The sequence below is a fragment of the Anabrus simplex genome, chromosome 9, assembly GCF_040414725.1.
Source record: "Anabrus simplex isolate iqAnaSimp1 chromosome 9, ASM4041472v1, whole genome shotgun sequence".
In the NCBI taxonomy this organism is placed as follows: domain Eukaryota; kingdom Metazoa; phylum Arthropoda; class Insecta; order Orthoptera; family Tettigoniidae; genus Anabrus; species Anabrus simplex.
The window spans coordinates 107,289,195-107,310,698 of record NC_090273.1 but is presented as its reverse complement, the minus strand read 5'-3'; the positions used below and the strand labels follow the sequence as shown (position 1 = coordinate 107,310,698).

At 39.8% G+C, this 21,504-nt stretch overlaps 1 protein-coding gene across 5 annotated transcripts in view; it reads right to left on the bottom strand.

The window, feature by feature from the left end:
* Pp2A-29B (Protein phosphatase PP2A regulatory subunit A) overlaps window positions 1-21,504 on the bottom strand; it is a 177,085-nt gene that overhangs the window by 65,072 nt on the left and 90,509 nt on the right. For 4 of the 5 annotated variants that reach the window (XM_067153738.2, XM_067153736.2, XM_067153739.2 and 1 more), the window contains 2 exons: window positions 20,232-20,349; window positions 5,473-5,638 (listed from right to left, as the gene is read on the bottom strand). In XM_067153738.2, coding sequence (XP_067009839.1) covers window positions 5,473-5,638; window positions 20,232-20,349 — 284 coding nt within the window. The remainder of the gene's footprint in view (window positions 1-5,472; window positions 5,639-20,231; window positions 20,350-21,504) is intronic. The other variant, XM_067153742.2, reaches the window with a different exon arrangement.

Sequence of the window (21,504 nt, the reverse complement as noted above, 5' to 3'; positions counted from 1 at the left end):
TGCCGCCGTCAGTATAGTGAATTGAGACTTTCCGAATCATTGGGTACTCCTAGGAAACAGATTAGTAAAAGGGCATAGCTTTGCCCCGGGAGTCTCCACTACTCGACACCACCACCCCCACCCCCACCACCAAAAAAAGGACGAAGAGTGTTCACGGATCACGTCTGTCTGTGGCTTGGTCATTCCAGCTCTGGAACTTTGGACTGTTACATCGGCAGCGTAGTACTTTACATGTAATAAATATCATAAATAACTTAATGTTATTATTTCAATCAAAGCGTAGTACTGTTCGCTAAAAGTGAGAAAATGTGTGGTTTTTCATTTGATCGAGTATTTCATATGAAAGCATTCCTTTTAATCGCACCATTCCTACTGATGTTCATTTCAGTTGGGAAAACAACGAGGTCTTTCTGAGGATGTAAAAAGGCAGGTGGAGAGTGAGTGTCTGCCATTATAATGAAAACTCCCCAACCTGACTGCGACTGATTCTAGGCAAGCTGACCTACAATTACAATGAAAATCCCCTAACCCAGTCTTCATATGAAGAAAGACGTTTGGTGACTTCCCCATCGCGTTTCTAGGGTAACGTTAAGAGCTATGCAATTTAATATAATCTTTCTCACAACGTGTACACTACCTAACCTAGAATTCTGTATACAATGTACAATTCCGTAGCGATGAATGGGTACATCAGCTAGCTTTTAATTAACTCTACAATGCCTTATGAGAGGGCATATAAGGACAAGGTACCAGAACTTCAAGAAACATTGGAAAAACAATGTTCAATATGTAAGGCCCAACTTTCACAAAGGTATTGTAAAGAATTGTCCAATTCTGCTGGTTCCACATATGAAATCAAATTAAGGAAGGACTGAAATACCTTTGTAAAAATTGGGCCTTGCATGATGAACATTGTTTTACCAATGTCCTGCAGCTTCTTGAAGTTTGGGTACCTTATCCTTATATGCCCTCTTATAAGGCATTGTAGACAAATGAAAGGGAAATCCTTGGAAGTTTTACATCATGAGTGGTGTTGTAATTGTATATGCAGAGAATTTAGGTGGTTTTTGTGTTACATACGCATTTTTAGACAATATATCGTGTGAAATGTTCATTATGGACATCTATGTCGTATTAAACTGACTACAGAGCTGAACGGCATTAAGTCACTTAGGCATAGATATCAAGGATAATTTAATAAAAAACCACCTATTCAATACTTTATATAGGTGGTTCTTTATTAAATTATCCTTGATATCTATGCCTAACGTCATCTTCAATACGGAACAATAATGAGAGTTGTTACTTGTAAATTAAGTCACTTTTTACAAAATTGATTCTGGAAGTTGTTTATTAAGCCTTTGTTGCCTGAATAGTGAAAAATAATAAGTATACTTAATTTTTTCACCTTATTCTGATGGAATATGTTCAAATTGTAAATGCTAATACTTTCATATCATAATTTTAATTTTTGGTACGTTTTTGGAGCCTGGTACTTTTAAGTACCGTCAGGCATATAGGAGGCTTCATATTCGGGTAGATACGAATGTTCACATTTTGGAATTATATCACATATATTGTCTCAACATATTAGTAGAACATGTTTTTCATATGGGATTACAAAAATGTAAAAGTAAAATTTAAAGCAAATATGCGTAATAGGAGTGAAGTTTCATAATACAGTGGAACCTCGATTATCCGTTCCCGGAAAGTACATTTTCCCGCAATATGCGTTCAAATTACGTGGTCCCGAGAGCATCGTAATTAAATCACGTTGTAAAAGTCCCGCATTATCCGTTCCTCGAAGAAACGATTTCCCGGATCAACCGTCCAGAAATTCCAGTCCCATCAACGCTAAATCCTCGCTCAATCGTTTTTTAATAAACTGTATCTCACAAAAGGACGGCTATGGCATATTTATGGATCTTGGCGATCGGCGATCGGCTGTGAACTTGTGTAAGGGACCATCTTAGCATCGCATTCGGGTGGTATTGTTCAGAGGATCTCGGAAAATCATAGGGCAGAGAGTGGCCACAGCAATTGCTAGAAGACACGGCGCATTTCTACAGCTCTGCGAAGACGGAACGAGTTTCGTCAAATGTTCGCACTTATAAAACATCCATATTATGTCCAGGGTTAGATGTTTTCTTATTTACATTTTTTCGATCGTACTGCCGAAGGGGTTTTCGGCACTTTGCTCAGGGCACTGCAGACCTAAGTGGGCTTTCAGGCAGGAATCGAAACTGCTCCTTAACACAAATTCAGTATTTTTTTATATTATCGTACATGATTATGTTAGCGAGACGAAAACAGATGTTGCACCTTACATTAAAAAAAGAAAGCCATGGGAGGTCTTGGGATTGCCTATTACTGTTACTAATGTAAGACTGGGAATTTTACGTTTTCGTGTTAAAATACCAAAAACCGCAGTCGTTTTAATTGCGCACGTTTCATTTTAAATGATTGGTATCATTTCAAACTCGTACTGACATGTGCAGCGAGCGCACTTTCCAGATGACCTCAAGGTCACGAATAACCGTAATTTCTGAAGTTTTGATATTTCTTTTATCTTTCCAATTTGATTGGATTTGTGACTCGCAGAACTGAATATAATGTATTCGAGAAATTTTACGAATCGATACTTACATTCGAAACCATGTTTTCGAGTTCAACATAACCTTTAAAAGTCGATGTAGGCCTAATTTGCGCGGTACGAGATTTCCAGAAACTGACTACGAACAGTATACCGGTGACCAAATTACAATGAAAGATTAAGAAATGAACGGATTTCGCCATCATTTTGGGTGCTTTTGTATCTAATATGCTTTATTTTATTAGATGAGAGAATTAAAAGCTACTTGTGGTCGATTGTCGTTTGGCTTGGCGTTGTTAGATTTTTCGAAGAGTTTGGCTAGCGTAATCAAAGTTGCTGAACTGAAAGAAGTTTTCACGGGAAACTGACGAAGATTCCCCTGTAAAATTGAATATAAAGTATCGAGATTTTGAACTCGCGTACCGGTAATTAATGCGGTTCGCGGTCTAACATGCCCGGCTCTCATCCAGAGGGCCCGGGTTCGATTGCGACCAGGTCAGGCAATTTTACCTGGATATAAGTCTGGTTCCAGGTCCACTTAGCCTACGTGATTACCTTTAATTGTGGAGCTACCGTATCTAATGGTGAGATGGCGACCCCGATCTACAGAGCCAGGAATATCGGCCGAGAGGATTCGTCGCACTGACGATGCGCCCCTCGTAATCTGCAGGCCTTCGGGCTGAGCAGCGGTCGCTTGGCAGGCAAAGTCTCACTGGGGCTGTAGTTTGGTTTAGATGTTTTTGTAAGATTATAATTATACATATTTCATTTTTGTGATGTTTAGTCAAATTGATAGTTTTCATTCATTCCCGGATTTTCCGTTTTCCCGTGTTGTACGTTTTATTTTCACGGTCCCTCGAAAAACGGAGAATCGAGGTTTCACTGTATTATTGTTCATATGTAGCAAAGAAAAACACTACATGTACACTTTGAATGCGGTCATGACTGCATCTTCTTTCTCAAACACACCTCACATTGACCACGGTCTTTCACAAAAACAACAAAATGATTTGCACGATTAATTAGTCTGACATCACTGGGCACAGAATATTCTGTTTTCCTCCTTTTTGGTAGCCAAGTTTGTTCTGGTGACCTCATATCACGTGAAAGTTTTCCTGGAAGAGGAATTTCTTTATGGTTCATCAGTCCTAGGGCTACATTACGCCGGAATGCCATTAGAGGGACTTTTTCATGCAGATTACAGTTTATGATGTAGGCATTGACAAATGCTATATCAATCATTCCCCAAAATAATCTATGCCACCATTTTTTGGATCGATGGTCTAAACCATATACGCCTCGAAGTCTGTCACCATGGTCCACTCCACCTATGTGTGCATTGTAGTCTTGCACAATAACCAGGCAATCAACAGTAACATTACTTCCATCCTTCTGTTTCCTAGAGACAGTTGTGGCTTCTGTTCCATTGAAATTAGATGCTATGCACACACCCTTACTGTCTTTCCATAGAAAAACATTGATGTCCATCGGAGAAATTCTATCGTCAGAACACCCCCTTTTCATTTCTTTTTCAGGCATAAAATTCTGTGGGATTGCCTTTCTAGTCATTCTAAGGTTCCACATGCTAAGGGTATTTTCCTCTTTCAACCTTTCAAGAAGTGGGAGAGAAGTAAAATAGTTATCAAAGTACAATTTTTTGCGTTGTCCCCAGAATGGCTTTGATAGGCTCAGCACAACTCTTTCCCCAAGCCCATAATTCTGGAATTCTTGTTTTAGGGCCTGATTCTTCCCTTTATGTCAAATTTCAGAATGTACCCCCTCTGATCTGCAATGCACCACAGTTTATAACCCCTTTTTATTGGTTTCGTAGGATTGTACTGCTTAATACTACTCCTTCCCTTGAACAAAATCATTGATCGATGACATCATCATCAATCAACCTGCCTGCTTCGTCATACATATTGCAAACCTGTAATGTAATAGATATTAGTACTTTTATTTGAGAAGCGGTATGTCTTAACATTTGGAGAAATATTCTTAAATTATTGAAGAAAACTTCATAAATGCCAAATATTTTACACCAGTAAAGCATTACTTTCGGTTTTGGATATGACTAACATGAGACCCTCCATATGGCCTGACGGTACTTCTAAGTACCTCGCCATTTACTAGCTATACATCCACACCAATTGCAAATTTCATAAATTTGAGTATTTTATTGCATTACAGAAGCATACTTACATGCACTAAGATCACTTGCAGGTCGAATGTAACAATAGGAGCTACGAAATAATCAATAAAAATGTGATTTGTTTACAGTGGAAACACTATGACTACACTCCTAAGAATAAAACGATCTCCCGCGTTTTTCATCAATACCAACCTCAAAAATGAAATATCTCTGTTTCAAGAATTATGTACTTGAAAGTACCATGAGGAAAATACAAGGGTAGGATTTACTGAATAATTCCAAAGCCATGAAATATGAAATGGTACTTTAAAGTACCGTTAGGCAACAAAGGGTTAGAATTGACCTTCCACTAACACAAACACAACCTGAGAAAATGCTTTACAATATAATCAATCACTACTAATCAGCAATTAGGGCAGTTGCCCTGGTGGCAGATTCCCTATCTGTTGTTTTCCTAGCCTTTTCTTAAATGATTGCAAAGAAATTGGACATTTATTGAAACCATCTTAATATAGTGTATTAAGTTATATTCGAGTAATGACTATCTCTCTCTCTCTCTCCTGAAAAAAAAGTGAAAGCTGTCTTAATGCTTTTCAGCTCTGGCCATTCAAATTTCTTGCCCAACTTTGTGTGGAATGTCCCATATGTATTACAGGAAGTATATGCACAATTACAAATGTCAGTAAATCATAAATTATTACACAGAGAACTGTGTCAAGATACTCACCATGATCCACCAGCCAAGTCATACATAATGAATTGAGTTTCTCATCAAAGAATTCCACTCCCAACTGACCCGCCAACAATGGCATATACTCTATTATAGCAAGACGAACACGCCATTTGGAATCCTCGGCTAACTCCACGATGGCAGGAAGAAGGGACTGTGATAGCTGCAAGTAAGGCACACAACCATTTCATGGCCACAAGCAAATTGTACAAAAAGTAATAATGCAAACTTCACGAAGAAGGAAATATGTAAAATTGTATGTATTGGTTTCCCCAGTTTACAATTATCTGTCTTCAGTGTAGTATATACAATAGAACCTCGATAATTCGAAATCTGTTAATTCAAAATCCCACTTAATTTGAAGCCGCTATCGTTCCCGGAAACATGAGGTACAGTTTTGCATGTTATTTCAACTGTTTAATTCGAAATGGGATAATTCGTAATTCGAAGAACAAAGTCGGTCCCATTACCCGAAATTCAGACTTTTAATTCAGAACTGCCTTTACATTTTCAAAAAATAGTATTTTACAAAGTAAATTAAATTCAAAATTTATCTGCGTCATGATAGAACGTATCTTCTGGAACGTGCAGGGTAGCTTTCCGTACTTTCACTCACTTCGGCGCGTCGTCAGTGTGTTTCATATTTACTAGTTTCGAGGAAAATCGTAATTCTTTTGTATTCAGCATTTTTAAGCAACGCCACATGTCACGTAACAGGCAGTGTGCAGAGAAGCCGAATCCGCGATGCAACAGTTTGCGAATAAGCGTGGCTCATATAATCAATTCGTACGCACCGAACAATATTGTCAATGCCAATGAAACTGCATTGTTTCTTTTAATGCCCAGCCCAAACGGACTTATGGTTTTAATGGAGAGAAGTGCTAGCCGGAAAATCGTACAAGGGTTGGAGGTCATTGTTCTGTGCTGCAATGCACACGGAAGCGAGAGACTTTATCCCCTCGTCATAGGAAATTTTGATAAGCCACGACGTATTAAAGGCATCGGGCACTTTCCGTTGAAGTACAAGGCATCTAAAAACTGCGAACAGTACAGCAATCCAAAAATAAAGCATTTGCACAGAGGAGACAGCATAATTTGTCCTCGTCTTTGAATCGTGCGGGGTTTTTTCTTTCGATGCGTGAGGTTATGTTTGCCAATGATTTATCCAAGTGCATTATTTGAATGACGTAAATGCACCTCATTGGGGACATTTTGGAAATCGGATTTTCCTTGGCATTTGACAGGTTAAAACTGTGAATCAAGGTAATTACACGCAGTAATGGGTCTTAGAATACTCTGACGTGGCAAGGGTTAGCATTTCTGAATTACGAGAGAAGTGCCATGGCGGGGAATCATACACCGATAGAGAAAGAGATTTATTAAAGAAATAAATCATCCGTCCTCCAATGAGGGTGACCATTTGGATCCGGAATACAGTTTCAATTCAATGGAGTTTAAAAATATCAAGAAATGAAAATTTAATCGTTGAAGCCGTTATCTTCTATTTTCCCAGGGTTAGTGGGTACTGTACTATGTTGCAATGCAGAAAGAAGCGAGAGGCTTTCTTCCCTCATCATAGGGAAGTTCGATAAGCCACGATGTTTTAAGGGCATCGGGTACTTCACGTGCAAGTAAAATGCATACAGTACAGTAATCCAATGAATGAAGCACTTGCACACGAGAGCTAGCATCGATATCTCCGCGTCTTTGAATGATGCTTAGTTTTTCTATCGTTGCGTGAGTTTATGTTTATCAGTGAGTTATCCAAGTGCATTATTTGAATACTGTGAACGCATCCTTGATATATTTTGGATATAGTTCTTTCTATGACATTTAAAATGTTTAGACTGAATTAAGGTTAATTGCAGTAACGGGTCTTAGAATATTTTGTGACGCGGAAAGGGTTGGCATTTCTGAATTACGAGTTGGCGGTTAATTCGAAATCATGTAATTCGAAGTCCGATTTTTGCGGCCCAACAACTTTGAATTAACAAGGTTTTACTGTATATATAAAGTACACTGTGTAAGCTAGGGTAAAATACCAGATCAAATCGCATATCACATTCACAACATATCTAGCAGAATGGAGGATATGAAGACGTAAACGTGTCCAATTGTCCAATTCTGCTGGTTCCACATATGAAATAAAATGAAGGAAGGATTGAAATACCAGAGGTATCAAGGATCTATTTGCAGAAGATCTGGAAATATATCACCAGCACTGCAAAAAAAGAAGCAGCTCATTGAACCTCTGGTGTTCCGAGTCTCCTTGAATGACGCAGAGACATGGACCATCTGTCGAGATCGTGGTTTATAGCATTTAAAAATCAGATATTTAGCATTCTGATTTTCAAATTTAGCGTTTTGTAGCATCTATACTTATCAAATTTAGCGTTTTGTAGCAAGTTGGTTAAAAAATAAGCATAATTTGCAAAATTATACCCAACAGTTGGGAGTAAAATCATACTGTTTAATCACAAATTGCTCGTCATACAGTTTTGATGATGATGCTTGTTGTATAAAGGGGCCTAACATCTAGGTCATTGGCCCCTAATGGTACGAAATGAAATGACAAATTAAAAGCCCCAAAACATCCAATGACCACAATTCAAAACGTGAGGACAAAGAATGAATGGACATGAATTTAAAACGATCAGTGGAACCAACCCACAATGCCTCACATGCACAGGAGCTGGTGTAGAACAATAGTATTACTGACCAAGGGACTGCTTCTATAGCATAATACTGAATCAATGATACTTGTAGTCGAAAGGGGTCCAAAATCCAAGTCAGCGGCCCCTCACAATGGTACTTATCGCTAGGAAAGTAGAACTATGGCATTTGTCATGTTGCGGTACTAATCAAGAGTAGCATAGACTCGCGGTATTCCACACATTATGGTACTACTCTGTTACGGACTCCCAAAATTACGCTATTATGTTCATCTGTCATCTTACCTTTCTGCCTACTTCATCGCCTTGCTGCTATCAACATTTCTACTGGCATCACTCTACTGCGTCTCCTCACCCGCCTCGTCTACGACTGCCTGCTCTGCACTTGATTACATCACCTGATTCCAGTATGTTCTGGGCCTCGCCTCGCTACGGTATATATAACTCACTGTATCCATCGAATGACCAGTCAGGCATTCTCTGTGAATACTAGTAGCGGGAGCAGGCACCTCTTCACACGGCTGGCCCGTGGAGATTTTTAAATTATAATTTAACTCTATGAGACCACTTCTTCGTTGTGCAGGGTGAGCAGACTTTACAATCTTTATGTTCTGATTGCTTTAAAAAAATTTGGCTTCTTATATTTTAACCTACTTTGTCTTTTCGAACTCTGGCCCGTGCTGGGCAGTTCATGCAGTTTGGCATAGACTTTTTCTACCCTTCAGTGTTTGTGATATTTCTGCAAGGACTTGTGGTTGGACGAACATATTTCTCCGTTACTAACTTTCTGTGCATCCTGTGTGCATGTGATTTCAAAGAAAAACAGACAGCAGCCTGATTTATCCCTCCTTCCATCCTTGCCATTCACGTCAATTCTTTTCCCATTTCCAGTCCCTTCTTTTTTTTTTTTAAATTCATGTCCTTCGATTTGTAAAAGTGGCCTATGCTTATTTCAAACTAATTGGTATTTGGTGTGCGATTCGTCGAACCTTGTCTCTCTTTAAATGTTCAGGGATTGCAGTTAGTTTCCTTCTTTAATTGTGATAATATTATTCTATTCTGAGTCCAAACTGCTTATTGTTCTACAAGTGTATTCCTTAAGTATAAAAATGATGATGTTTTCCCAGTTATCAGGTTATTACCCAGGTCTAGTCTTGGTCTAAAAGAATGCCCCTTTAAAATTATTGTGTAACTATGGCACTTTGAAAATTCTAGTCAAACGAAACTATTTTTGTAACTTGATTTTTTACTATTGTGTGAATTTACTTGCTTGTATTACGTTTTCCCTTTGGTCATGTTATTAATACATCTTGTGGTTTGAACCTTGTGGTCTTGAGGTGCACTTTATTCCCCTACTTTCCCTATTCTCATGTACCTACCACGACATACCTCCGGGGCACAGGTCCAGTCAATCACTGCGTGGACTCTGCTGAAGTCTTTTTTGTTTACTTTGATTCATAACGCTTCGTTCCGATTCCTTTTTTCGCTTGGTGCTCGAGCTCCCGAACCTTAAATACGCTACATGGCTGGTGTTCTCTATACGGCGTGACCTTGACCTCAGCGCTTATAGTATCTGTGCACATACTGATTTTATGATTAGGTGTTTTAACTACCTATGCATTCACATACATTTATTGTAAGACTAAAATATTTGAAAACTTGAAGGTACGTAACAACTCACAGGTAATGAAATTCGCACATGTATTACAGACCTACGCTGTTTCACACATTGTGGCAACATTTACAGGCAACACAAACCTATGGTGTTCATCACAGAAGGGTACTAACCACAGGGACTCATACTATCCCATGATGTTCCTCATATAGTGGGTATTAATCATAGGCAAGCCAGAACCATGGGTTCCCTCATCCCATGGCGTCGCTCATATAGCGCTACTAATCACAGGTACTGTAAAAGCCGTCGAGCTCTCGTTTGCTCCAATCACAAACCCATTTGGTAGCCAAAATAGTGGTACTACGCACAAGTAAAAGCGACCCATGGTGTTCCCCGCGTGGTGGTATTAATCAAAAGTAGTTTCATGGTTCTAATATAATCATCCCTTGGTTGCCCCTTTTAGTCGCCTCTTACGACAGGCAGGGGATACCGTGGGTGTGCTCTTCGTCTGCGTCCCCCACCCACAGGGGGTTGTGTGTTTGGTCCGCGCGAGATATTTTATTTCCCTCAAGTCCATCGGCAAGCCGGTTAGGACCCCCTATCCACCACCTGGGACGCGCTACGTGGGAGTATCACCTCTCCCCCTTCTACGCCAGCGTAGCAGGTTCGTGGCATGCAATTTTGAATACACTATGGAAAATAAAACAAACATCAGCATGAAAATGCAAGAAGTATTAACACACACAGAAACACACACACACAAATATGCATATTTACAAATTTACAATCAATTTCGAAGTGAAAAATACTATTCTGAACGTATTAATTTATCACAGCAGCAGACCTACAAGGAAACTTATAAATAATAAGACCTACAAGGAATACGAATTTCAATGATGACTGAGTACAACATGCCAATTGTTTCAATGGTGTCCTTCATTCGACACTGCTTATCAGTTACAATCATGGTATACTTGCTAAAAAAAAAAACCTCTACATTGACACTGTTCATACGGGCCCAAATGCACTACAGTGCTCCCGAGGCAAAGGAAGGAAACTAACTTAAGTGTCATCAACATTTGAAGAGAGTCCATGTTTTTGTTCATTCTAATGTTCTGCAGCATCTGTTGGTGATATGCCTCGTAGCCTTGACAAACTGATCAACAGTGACACTTCTAAAAAATGGCAACTTATGATTCAAAGACACAAGTGTTTTGGGTTCAAGAGCACTGTTTTGCCCAGCAACTGCAGGATTAAATAAATTGCACGTTTTTTGAAGATGTTTGAAAAATTGCACCTTAATTTCCGCTTTCTTCGTATTGTTTCTGAAACTCTCCAGCAGGTCACTTGTTTCCAACGGAAACCATCCGTCAGCACACCTCTTCAGTTCTCCACAAATAGTGGTAAGATCATCCCACAGCTTGTGAGCATACGGGTACGATGATCCCTCCAGTACTATAAGTGCTGCATTAATTTTTGCAGATATCTGTGAAACAAACTTTATCTGAACTTTCAGCAATGGAAGCATATCCTGATCTCTAAACATATCCAACCCTGAATGGCCACTGCTATTTAGGGAATTCTCATCAAGAGAGCTAAAGAACTCTACCAGGGGTGTGAAGTACTTGTCAAGATACTGGGCTGAGCGAAAGCAAGAGTTCCATCGGGAGATGGCAGGAGCTGGGAACAACAGTGCATTCAAATCAGGGAAATGATCTTGCAAAAAATTTAGATAGTTCTTCAACTTCCTACAGGAGAGAAGAGCCATCTTAAGTTTTCAATCCAAACTGTTCAAATGTGACATTTCCTTGAGAATAACATCCCCCACAAGATGCAACTTATGTGCAAAGCACTGGAAGTGAAGACGATGGTCCTCAATAATCGTCTGTAATGCCTGGAAACATGTACCCATGTATCTGGCAGAGTCTGACACTAAAACCAGCAAGTTTTCATAATCAGTATTATAATCGTTGAGAGCATCAATGATGGCTTGGCTGCATGATGTCCTGTTGGCAGCATCCAAAAAAGAACAGCTTGCCAAATAAACTTGTTCTGCAGTTTTGCCTTTGCTGGCAGGACCTAGTGTTTACAGTGCACTATGTCTTCTGGTATGGGCTAGAGCAATTTTGTTACTTTCATTGAACTGTCTTTGTCTTATCCTTGACTTTGACAATGTGAAAGTGACTGAGGTATGAGCGATGCTAGTAATGCCATTCCTTATGCAGCCAGTCCCTGCTATGAATGGTGTGAAAATGTTGCTCATAGGGTCAGTTGGTGCATACATTTCAGTGGGCTTGGCAGACTGATTGTAATAGCAACTTCTGGCTCGGTGAGGAAAGCAACGGGAAAATACCTCACTCCCGATTTCCCTAGTACGCCTATTCAGTGATGCCAAGGCCATCTATGACAGCTGATGGCAGAGCTGTTGAGGATCCAACCAGCCGTAGGGCTGAAGACTTAACAGACATACGTTCTGCAGTTGGCGTGATTGTCCGGAATAGAACAGCAAAAACACATCTACCTCGGCTGTCCGACATCTTGTCGGCGATCACTACAATGGGCTTCCCATCCAATGCAGCATTCACCTCTGCCCTTGGTGAATCTCCGCAACGTGGAACACACTCTCTGCTAAGGGTACTGATTTGAGGCAGATCTCCTGATCCTGGGACGTCCTATGGGGACAACCATCCACGCGGTTCTCTTTTTTTTTTTTAGGCGGGGGGGGGGGGGGGGAATGTAGACTAGTTTACGAATATTCTGCAGTAAGGTAGGCCATACCACTCAAGATGGTGTAAATGTATTTTAAACACAAATATAAATAATGCCCAAAAATATGTCTGAAATTGACACTTACTTTTCAAGATAGTCTCGGAAAGCAGGATTTTCCAGCTTGTGGATGGGGATATTAGTCTGCAAGCACATCTTCACAGTATCCTCAATGAACGTTTGTTTCTCAGTTTTCGCTCATTTTGCCATGCTGTTCACATGCTGGTTGAGGAACAAAAATATATATATTGCTCCTTTAGTAGCACATGGTTTTTACTCTTGCAGTGTTTATCCAAAACATCTTTCTTCTTCCATTCAAGCCTTTGATTGCAAAGTCGGCACATCAATAGATCTGTATCGCATACATAAAAATGTTCCGATTTGTAACTCTCGGCACGGTGTTTGATCATCACTTCGTTTCTACCCATGGCTAACAGACAAATCGCTACCGACTATGATCAAGAGTCGACACAAAGTGAATGAATGCGTGTGCTTGAAAGTGATACCTGGGTTCCCTAGTGCTGAATCGGTAGACCTCGGTTATCTTCGATTTTCGTATTGACAACCTTTGAAACACAAACTATGAATCAAGTAGGTATCGCCGTGAGACATCTGGCATACACTTTACGTACTAGTACTGCTGTTGTTTACACAGCAGAGCCGAAATATAGAATTCATGCTAGGACAAGATTTCCATCGAGAAATGTTATATAGTGTGTGTGACACAGTTGTTGGCTTAAGATAATAAGGACCGATTGCAGAAACGGTGTTTAGATGATGTCTAAGGTCAAACAATGCCTAAGTATAGCTGCCGCATTGCAGAGACATTTATCACTTAGACTGTCTAAAACCGATGTTCGACCGGTCATGTTTAAACACTGCCGAGAGCACTGTTTAACCTCAAATGAGAGGAGTGAATCATTATCAGAGGTTATGTACCATGAAACATGTAATTTGTATTATGATGTTGAGACGATTCCGGGAAGAAAGGTTAGTCCGACGGCCTCTCTGTGGGTCGCCCGCTGCTAAATCGTTGCAATTCATTTGACATGTACGGGGAGATCTTAAAATAATGTTTCGCTTTTCAAGAGACTTGCTTCTTGAGACTGACAAAGGGACAGTTCGGTAACTGTCAACTTGAATACAATTCTTGGCAACCAATATATTTTATTATATACATGGGGTAATTTCCATGGAATTATAGGTCACTTCAACTAAATACATATCAGAATTACGTGTCCCGAGCTTCAGAGGGCTGTCACATACATCAACCGGGAGGAATTCACATATATTTACTGCCAAGTAAATACACATAATAGTGAAAACTAAAAAGTAGATTGTATGTGGTTTTTATATATATATCCTATATATGTATAGACAAGAAATGTGTTTTTCTACCAATCAACACACAATTTATTGTAAATAGATTACACTAGTACCGGTTTCGGTCCTTAACGGCCATCACCACCTAGTACATGATTAGTTTCCAGCCATTAGACAAATCACGAGTTGTTGTTATGTTATACATCCGGATGTCTAAGGGGGGATGGAAATGCAGTATACAGTAGCACGAAGTTAAAATATCTGTGGTCAAAGGTACAATGTTACAATAAGTTAGAACATGAGTATACAGAACACACCAAACCACTTAAAAAGCGTTAACACATTAAAATTTGGTATGTATAGGTTAAGACACTTAATAAAATTTGAGTTCATGTTGCTTAGATTCCATTCTTCTATCTTCTGTGTGGTTCCTTTGCTTCTATGTCACGTTGGTTCAGCTGTGTGATGTAATCTAGAGGTCTGCATTATCTCTGATTTTTACCGGCGAGTACCGCTCGCCTCTCTGACTCTCGGGATTATGCGGCCGAGCGTCCTGTGCAGCCGGTTGCGGGCTACCGATCATCAGCGACTGGCCGAGCGCGCCAAACGCTCGGTCGGTCGCCAGTAACCGGCGGGCTCAGTGCTAGCCAGCCAGCGAGCTGCGCTTCGCCGGACTCGAGATCATAGGCCACTACTTTACATTAATCCTCACCTATTTATTTTACAAATGTCTTTCGTACTATCAGTTCTATAACCTAAATTGTATATGTTACATTTGAAGTGTGTTAATATGTTGCAGATTATTGGATTTTCGTCTTTGAGGTGATAATGTATCTAATAATTGTAACGTTATGAACTGTAATGTCTTCATATAGTATTTTATTCCGTTCGCTAGATAAACGGGGACACAGTAATAGTGGGCTATGTGTAGCCTATCTCCAGACTCGGCCACATATACACTGTACTAGTATCAAATGCAGGATTGCTTTTAAACAAATACTCATCAATTTTCTTTTTACAAGCGTTAATTTATAAACAAATTATGACCTGTAAATAAAGTTATATGTGAATCATAAATATACAATTCGTTTTTCATCATTGGTGCTGCCTGATGTACAGGACTCATTTGTGTTCCTGGAGCTACTACTACAGCTGGCGGTTTGCACTTCTTCCTGTGAAGTAAATGAAAGTAGAATCATACATTCATAGCGTTTGAAGAATGTTTTCTTTCTTGTGATTACGTGGTATGTTCAGAATACTTACGAAATTGTGATGGATCAATAAGAGATCATCTACCTTGTCTGATTCCGAGCACTATCATTTGCTGGACAGCAGGTGACCGACCTGGCTAAAATTTCTCTCGCTGGCAGCACTAGTGGCAGGAGTGCAGAGAACTTTTCTGACTACTACTGACAGCCTTGGAAATAACTCCGCATGCGTTTTCCACCACTTCAAAATGTGGCATTCGGCACAGCTACAGTCGGATTTGGAGAGCGAAAGGTACCTGTCGAAATCATTAGTAGTATTTTTGTGTCCATCTTCGTCGTCCTCTTCCGAACTCCAGTCCACCTTGGACTTTTTCATGGGAAGAACTAGGTCACTGTTTGCTTGAATGGGCTCTAAAAATGAACAAAACATCCGTAATGCATTCATGTCACCTTTAAATATGTATAAAAGATAGGATACTGGTTACTAAAAGCTATATTTCCAGTGAATTCCTTTATATATCGCAAAAATTACATCAAAACGCATTGTGGAATATTTAGGTTGCGAAACACTTCCCAAATATTGTACATTTTAGACGACATAATTGCTGATCTAACGAAAGTTGGAAGATTAGACAAACAAACATTCGTTTTGTTGTCATTAATGATTTCCTGGGCCGTACTTAAAGACATGATACTGTACAGGCTTTTGGGCTTATGCCTTATTTTCTTGACACGGCATAAGCCCAAAAGCCTGTACAGAAACATTCGTTTACTATCTTTTTTCAGTGATTCGACCTTACCATTTACAGGCACATTTACGAGCACAATCGTCGAACTTCAGCATACGCGACGTGCTTTTCTTCTGCTGTGACTTTCTTCAAATGACGTCGTGATGGCCATAGAACCGTGGCTTTGTAACGGATAGCCTCTGTTGAAATATGCTGCTCTCGTTTTTATTTTCGTCATGCACTGAAAATGATAAACAATATATACATGATTAAATTCCGATAATTCAGCAGGTTTATAAACGATCGTAACTTATAAAAATATTTCTTACTTCGCTGTCACTCTCTTCTGGTTCACAATGATGTAACAGACGCGTGTACCAAGGCAGCACACGTTCCAGCCTTGTTACACTTTCCAAATCCAAATCGCTTCTTTAAAAGGGGTTAGAAAAGCGATAACTTCTAGTATGCACTCTTCATGGAAAGTTTCTAAGAGTTTCGATTGCCCGCGGGATTCTAATAGATCTCGAATATCGTCAATTAAACTTATGATGGAATTGAGCATTAACAGTATACTGTTCCACCGCGTTACAGCTTCTTGCTTCACAGAGTGCTGCAGACGCCCCGAGTGAACCGATCTCTTCAAATAGCCTACTATAGCTCTTGCTGATAGCAGACACGACAGGATTTCAGGAGCTTCATCTTCTAAAAACGTCTCTTAACATGTGTGACGAAGCGCAGTCATCAGGCAGTGATCAAAGCAAGGCAAACGGTCGTAAGATTCAAGTGTCTTCTTCATATTAACTCCTTGGTCGGTGACAAAGTAACATTTTGTAAGATCATTCTTGTTAATTGCTAACTCAAGCAACCGCTCTTCGATTTCGTGCCGAATGTTCTCTCCTGTCTTAGGTATGTCCGGAAACTCAGTTGTTAGCAAAACAAGCGTTTCTAGCTGCCACTCATCGTTAACATAATGCGATGTCAGAGTCAAAAAAGTTCTCTTCTTGTAGTTATCAGACCACAGATCAGCGTCTAAAGCACACATTTTGTTCTTTGTGGCACATATTAGCTTCGGCACCATTGTCGCCCGTATTTTTTCGGCCTTTTTTTAATATGCCGTGATACAGTGGTAGGTGCGTAAGAACATCATCTATTATTGACTTTGCCATAAGTGGCGCCAACATTGATGAGCTCCTGCGAATAATTCTTGAAGCCAATCTTACTACAAGTATTTAACGGTAGCAAATCTATTCCACTCATATCGACCAACTTATCAACACCAACTTTCTTTATGCTGCTTGGTACTGCACGTGTTCGGTGGAATTTTGATCCTTAGTTATTTTTTCAGCGCCAAATCATACCTGTTTTGCTAGGCTGGTAAGAAAGTACAGTATCACATGTCGCACACTGCACGAACCCAGAAGAAGCCTGCGTGACAGGATCCACTACAAGTGCAAACGATTTCCAATTTTCACTCTTCGCCACCTTTTCCGACATATCTTTCTTCTTCAGGACTAACGAGCCGCTCCTAATTCTCTCCAGAATACTTATCTTCGTTTCTTGAATGCAGCGTTTACGACTTATACTTGGTTGATCCATAACACTGTCTGCACTGCTCAAAGCCCAGTCACCAACTGGTTTTACACGCGATGTCTAATGCATTCCGCACTGTAGAGCGCGCGGCGGTTTTACTGTCACCGACCGGGATTATGATTACGCTCGAGCGCCCGGCAGTGCTCGAGCGTTCCACTGAGCACCGAGAGGTGAAGGACGACCGGCCACATGGTGTAGTAGACGGCCACAGCCTTAACGCAGCGTGGGCTTTTCCCAGCCGTCGAGCAGCGGCACGAAGTGGGCAATGCTCGAGCGGTTGTTTTCCTCCAAATGCAGAGCTCTAATGTAATCTTCAAGAATGTTCTGAGGCTGATATGTGTCATATTAGTGTGGACCATTGCCATAAAAAAAAATTTTTTTTTTTTAAATGTTATATGATCCAACTGTGATGTACTCCAGTAAATTTAATATAATGAACTGAAGGACGAGTTTGAATTTAGAAGCTGTTGGTGGCAACACCTCTCTCATCTATGTTCGTTTGTGGTTGTAGTTATTGTTGTTGTGGAGATCTTGTATCAATATATCTGAAGGCTTGCTGTGTTCTACTACAAGAGCGTCTGGGGCATTAGACACCCAGATTAACATAATAACAACTTGTGATTTGTCTAATGGCTGGAAACTAATCATGTACTAGCTGATGATGGCCGTTAAGGACCAAAACCGGTACTAGTGTAATCTATTTACAATAAATTGTGTATTGATTGGTGGAAAAACACATTTCTTGTCTATACATTGAATCTATCAATACGGAAAATGAAATTTATAAATAATAATATGGCCTATATAATCATATAGATTTTCGGCAACTATCAGATAGGAAAAAGACACGTGGTGGTGATGGTGGTGATTATTGTTTAAAGAGGACGACTGGGGAAGAAGAGCCGTGGCCATAATAACAGCCCTAGTATTTGCTTGGTGTAAAAAATGAAACTACGGAAAACAATCTTCAGGGCTGCCGATGATGCATTTCGAAATTACGATCTCCAGAATGCAAGCTACATCTATACGGCCCATACAACACACTGAGTTACACATTACTACCGCTTCATCTTCCCTTTGTCAAAGCTACCGCATTTACGAGTAGATTACACTCACTGTAACAACACTATAATCAAAGCTACAATTCTCCGTATGGTGGCGTGTCGGTTTAGTGTCTATAATATTATGAGATTTCATTTCCACCGAAAGCGATACTCTTATCTGTGGGCAAGTCATGCTCATGCTTGGCCATATTTGAGTAAAGTGTAGGAAGACAAACAGCTGACTGGCATTCGGCGCGCACACCGACGAATTTCATTGGTTGCGAAAAGCAAAGAGTTGCATGAAATATACTTCTATCTCCTTTTCAACCCAATATTGAAACTTTAAATGTCTAGTTAAACATTGGCTAAACGCTGTTTATGCAATGGAAGATCGTGCTTGATTTAGAAGTTGTTTAGGTAGATGTTGTCTAAGGCTTAAAACTAGTCATCGTTTCTGAAATCGCCCCTACAGGTTTATAAAATTCATGTCGATCGATCATACAATACATTCAATTCAGATTTCATTTCCATTCAGTTGGCAGTATCACCGGAACCGGGAGAGCTCTCTCCTTACTACTGATCCCTGTAAAAACAGGTATCCCTAAACGTTGCGTGTACTGTATCTTTTAAGCTGTGTGATTGGTTCTTTGCATCGCTCTTTGGCCACTGAAAGATGTTCCACACATTGAATGATTTACGGTGCCGTAATAATTCTTCCCACTGAAATAAATGACCACATATATCTTACTTTTAAGAAAAATGCATCGTTTTTAAAAAGATGTGTGTCTATTTCAGATAAAACCAAGAATTTCGCACCTATTTTGCATAAATTGTATAATTTTGCATTTTGAACCAATTTCGCATTTTATCGCTAATTCGAAGTCGCTAGAAACCACCCTAGGGGTTATATAGGGCGAAGGCACATGCACTAACAAGGTTTCAATATATTTTGCATTTATCGCAAATGCTAAAAACCACAAACCCTAACCATCTGCAATCGTACATGAATAGAAAGCTTTGAAATGTAATGCTGGAGACAGCTCATCACTTAAACATGCTGATTCTGAACCAACTTCAAGTAAAGATAGTCTGTCGTGCAAGGTATCTCAGCAGATGAGACGGTAGTCTTCAAAAGTCTACTGTTGAGGGCAAAATATAGGGAACCAGACAGCAAGGACAAGTAACAACACAATAGATTGACACAGTAAATGGTTCCTTACAAAGCTCTCACCAAGTAACCATACTGAAAGCTTTGGATGGCAAAGTATGTTTCATTAACTAGCTGACTGAATTATGATAGTTATAACACTTAGCCATGAGGCGAAATGAGTAAGGGTTATAGTACTTATAAAGGGGGAAGCAGTGGGAATACATGAAATTGCAATACAAATGTTTAGGATTCGGTAGACAAAGAAGTTGGCCAAGAGTGCACAGAAAGGAAAATAGGTCAGAGTTTTGAAAAAGGGAATTCTTGTATCAAATGTAATTTTCCACTGAACTCAAGACCACTCCCCCAACAACAAAGAGGAGAACTTCACAACATGCAGTTCGTAAGTACAGTACTTCTTAGATATGCAAAACATTGCCATGTTTATGAATGGCAAAATTGTGATAGAAAATCTTCCATATTCAACAAGTGTACAAAAGTTAATGAATGTAATGTTAATTACAACAAGAAGAGAAAATAACTCTTTAATCGTTGATATGAGAATCTTGTTATAAAAGGGAAGGGACATGTTCAATATTCTGAACTACTGAAATGTATTTTAATTAAAGGTGCAGTAAGTATATCAGTAGTGTGTTGTACGTACCTGTTGTATCCCAATAACTTCATTTACACAGTCCAAGTTTGAAATTATATTCAGTCGTACTTCAGGACACTCATCCTTTAACTGAGAAAGAAACAGTGGGAGGAGATGTTCAATGGTGCTGAAAGAGAAATCGCATCAGATTCGTAATTAATAGGCAGCGAAGTTTGAATGATAACAAATCAACAGAAATACTGTAAGAAGGTTTAAGACAACAGACCGTTTGAAAATTCATACATAAATATACACAATTATCTTAACTGTGGTCCCACAAATGAGATCTTGCGTATCTACAAAATGTGAAAAATATTACACAAGATTACCATATTTCACAACATAATCTTCACTTGTTATACCAAAATTTGAGAAAAATAGTACACAATATTAAAGAGAAAGAAGGATCCACCTTTCAATACTCTGTTGTTAACTTGAACCAAATAGAAGTTACAACCTGTTCATTTGGGACCAGTTTCAACACATTTGAAGTGTCATCATCAGCCAATTAGCAAAGCAGTGCAAAAATTAAGTCATAAAGATCTAAAAACAACTAACACAATGATCACAGACAAAAGAGTAAAAAAACCACCACTATTTCGTGCTGAAACAAATCTAGTTGAAGTTCATAAGCATGTCTAGTACAATCATGTTATGCTGCATTCACATATGAAGATGCATGAAGATGTTGTATTTGAGATCGATAACGAGTTAAAGGCACCATATTTGCTTTGTCCATATAGGCTATTGTTACGATGGGCTCGCCACACCCAAAGGCATCTTATACCTACTGCCAGGTTCAAAATTAGGCCGCCCCTAACATGGAGACAGACGCCTTTCGTAGCCGCTCCTCTGGAGTACAGACGCTACGGGTATGCCCCTTCCGCCATCTCCGCCGTACCGAAGTCCACCTTCTCCGCCGTAGATGCCGTTGAGGTCTTCACTCGTAACCCTGAGCTGGGACCCATACCAGATGTTACACACCGGGTCGGTGTGCTCTGGGACTCACATAGGCAGGGGCGCCACTCCCTGGGTAGGGCTGCCTCCGAAGAGGGATGAGAGTCGAATACAGGCAGCCGAAATGAAATTCTTGAGGAGTATGATACAGAAGAGTAGACGAGACAAAATAAGGAATGAGAAAATCCGGGAAGAAATTGGAGTGGAAAAAATGAATGATAGAATAGAGAAGAGCCGACTAAGATGGTTTGGGCACATAAAGCGAATGAGCGACGAAAGATTGCCAAAAAAGGTGATGGAAATGCAAATCCAAGGAAGGAGAGGC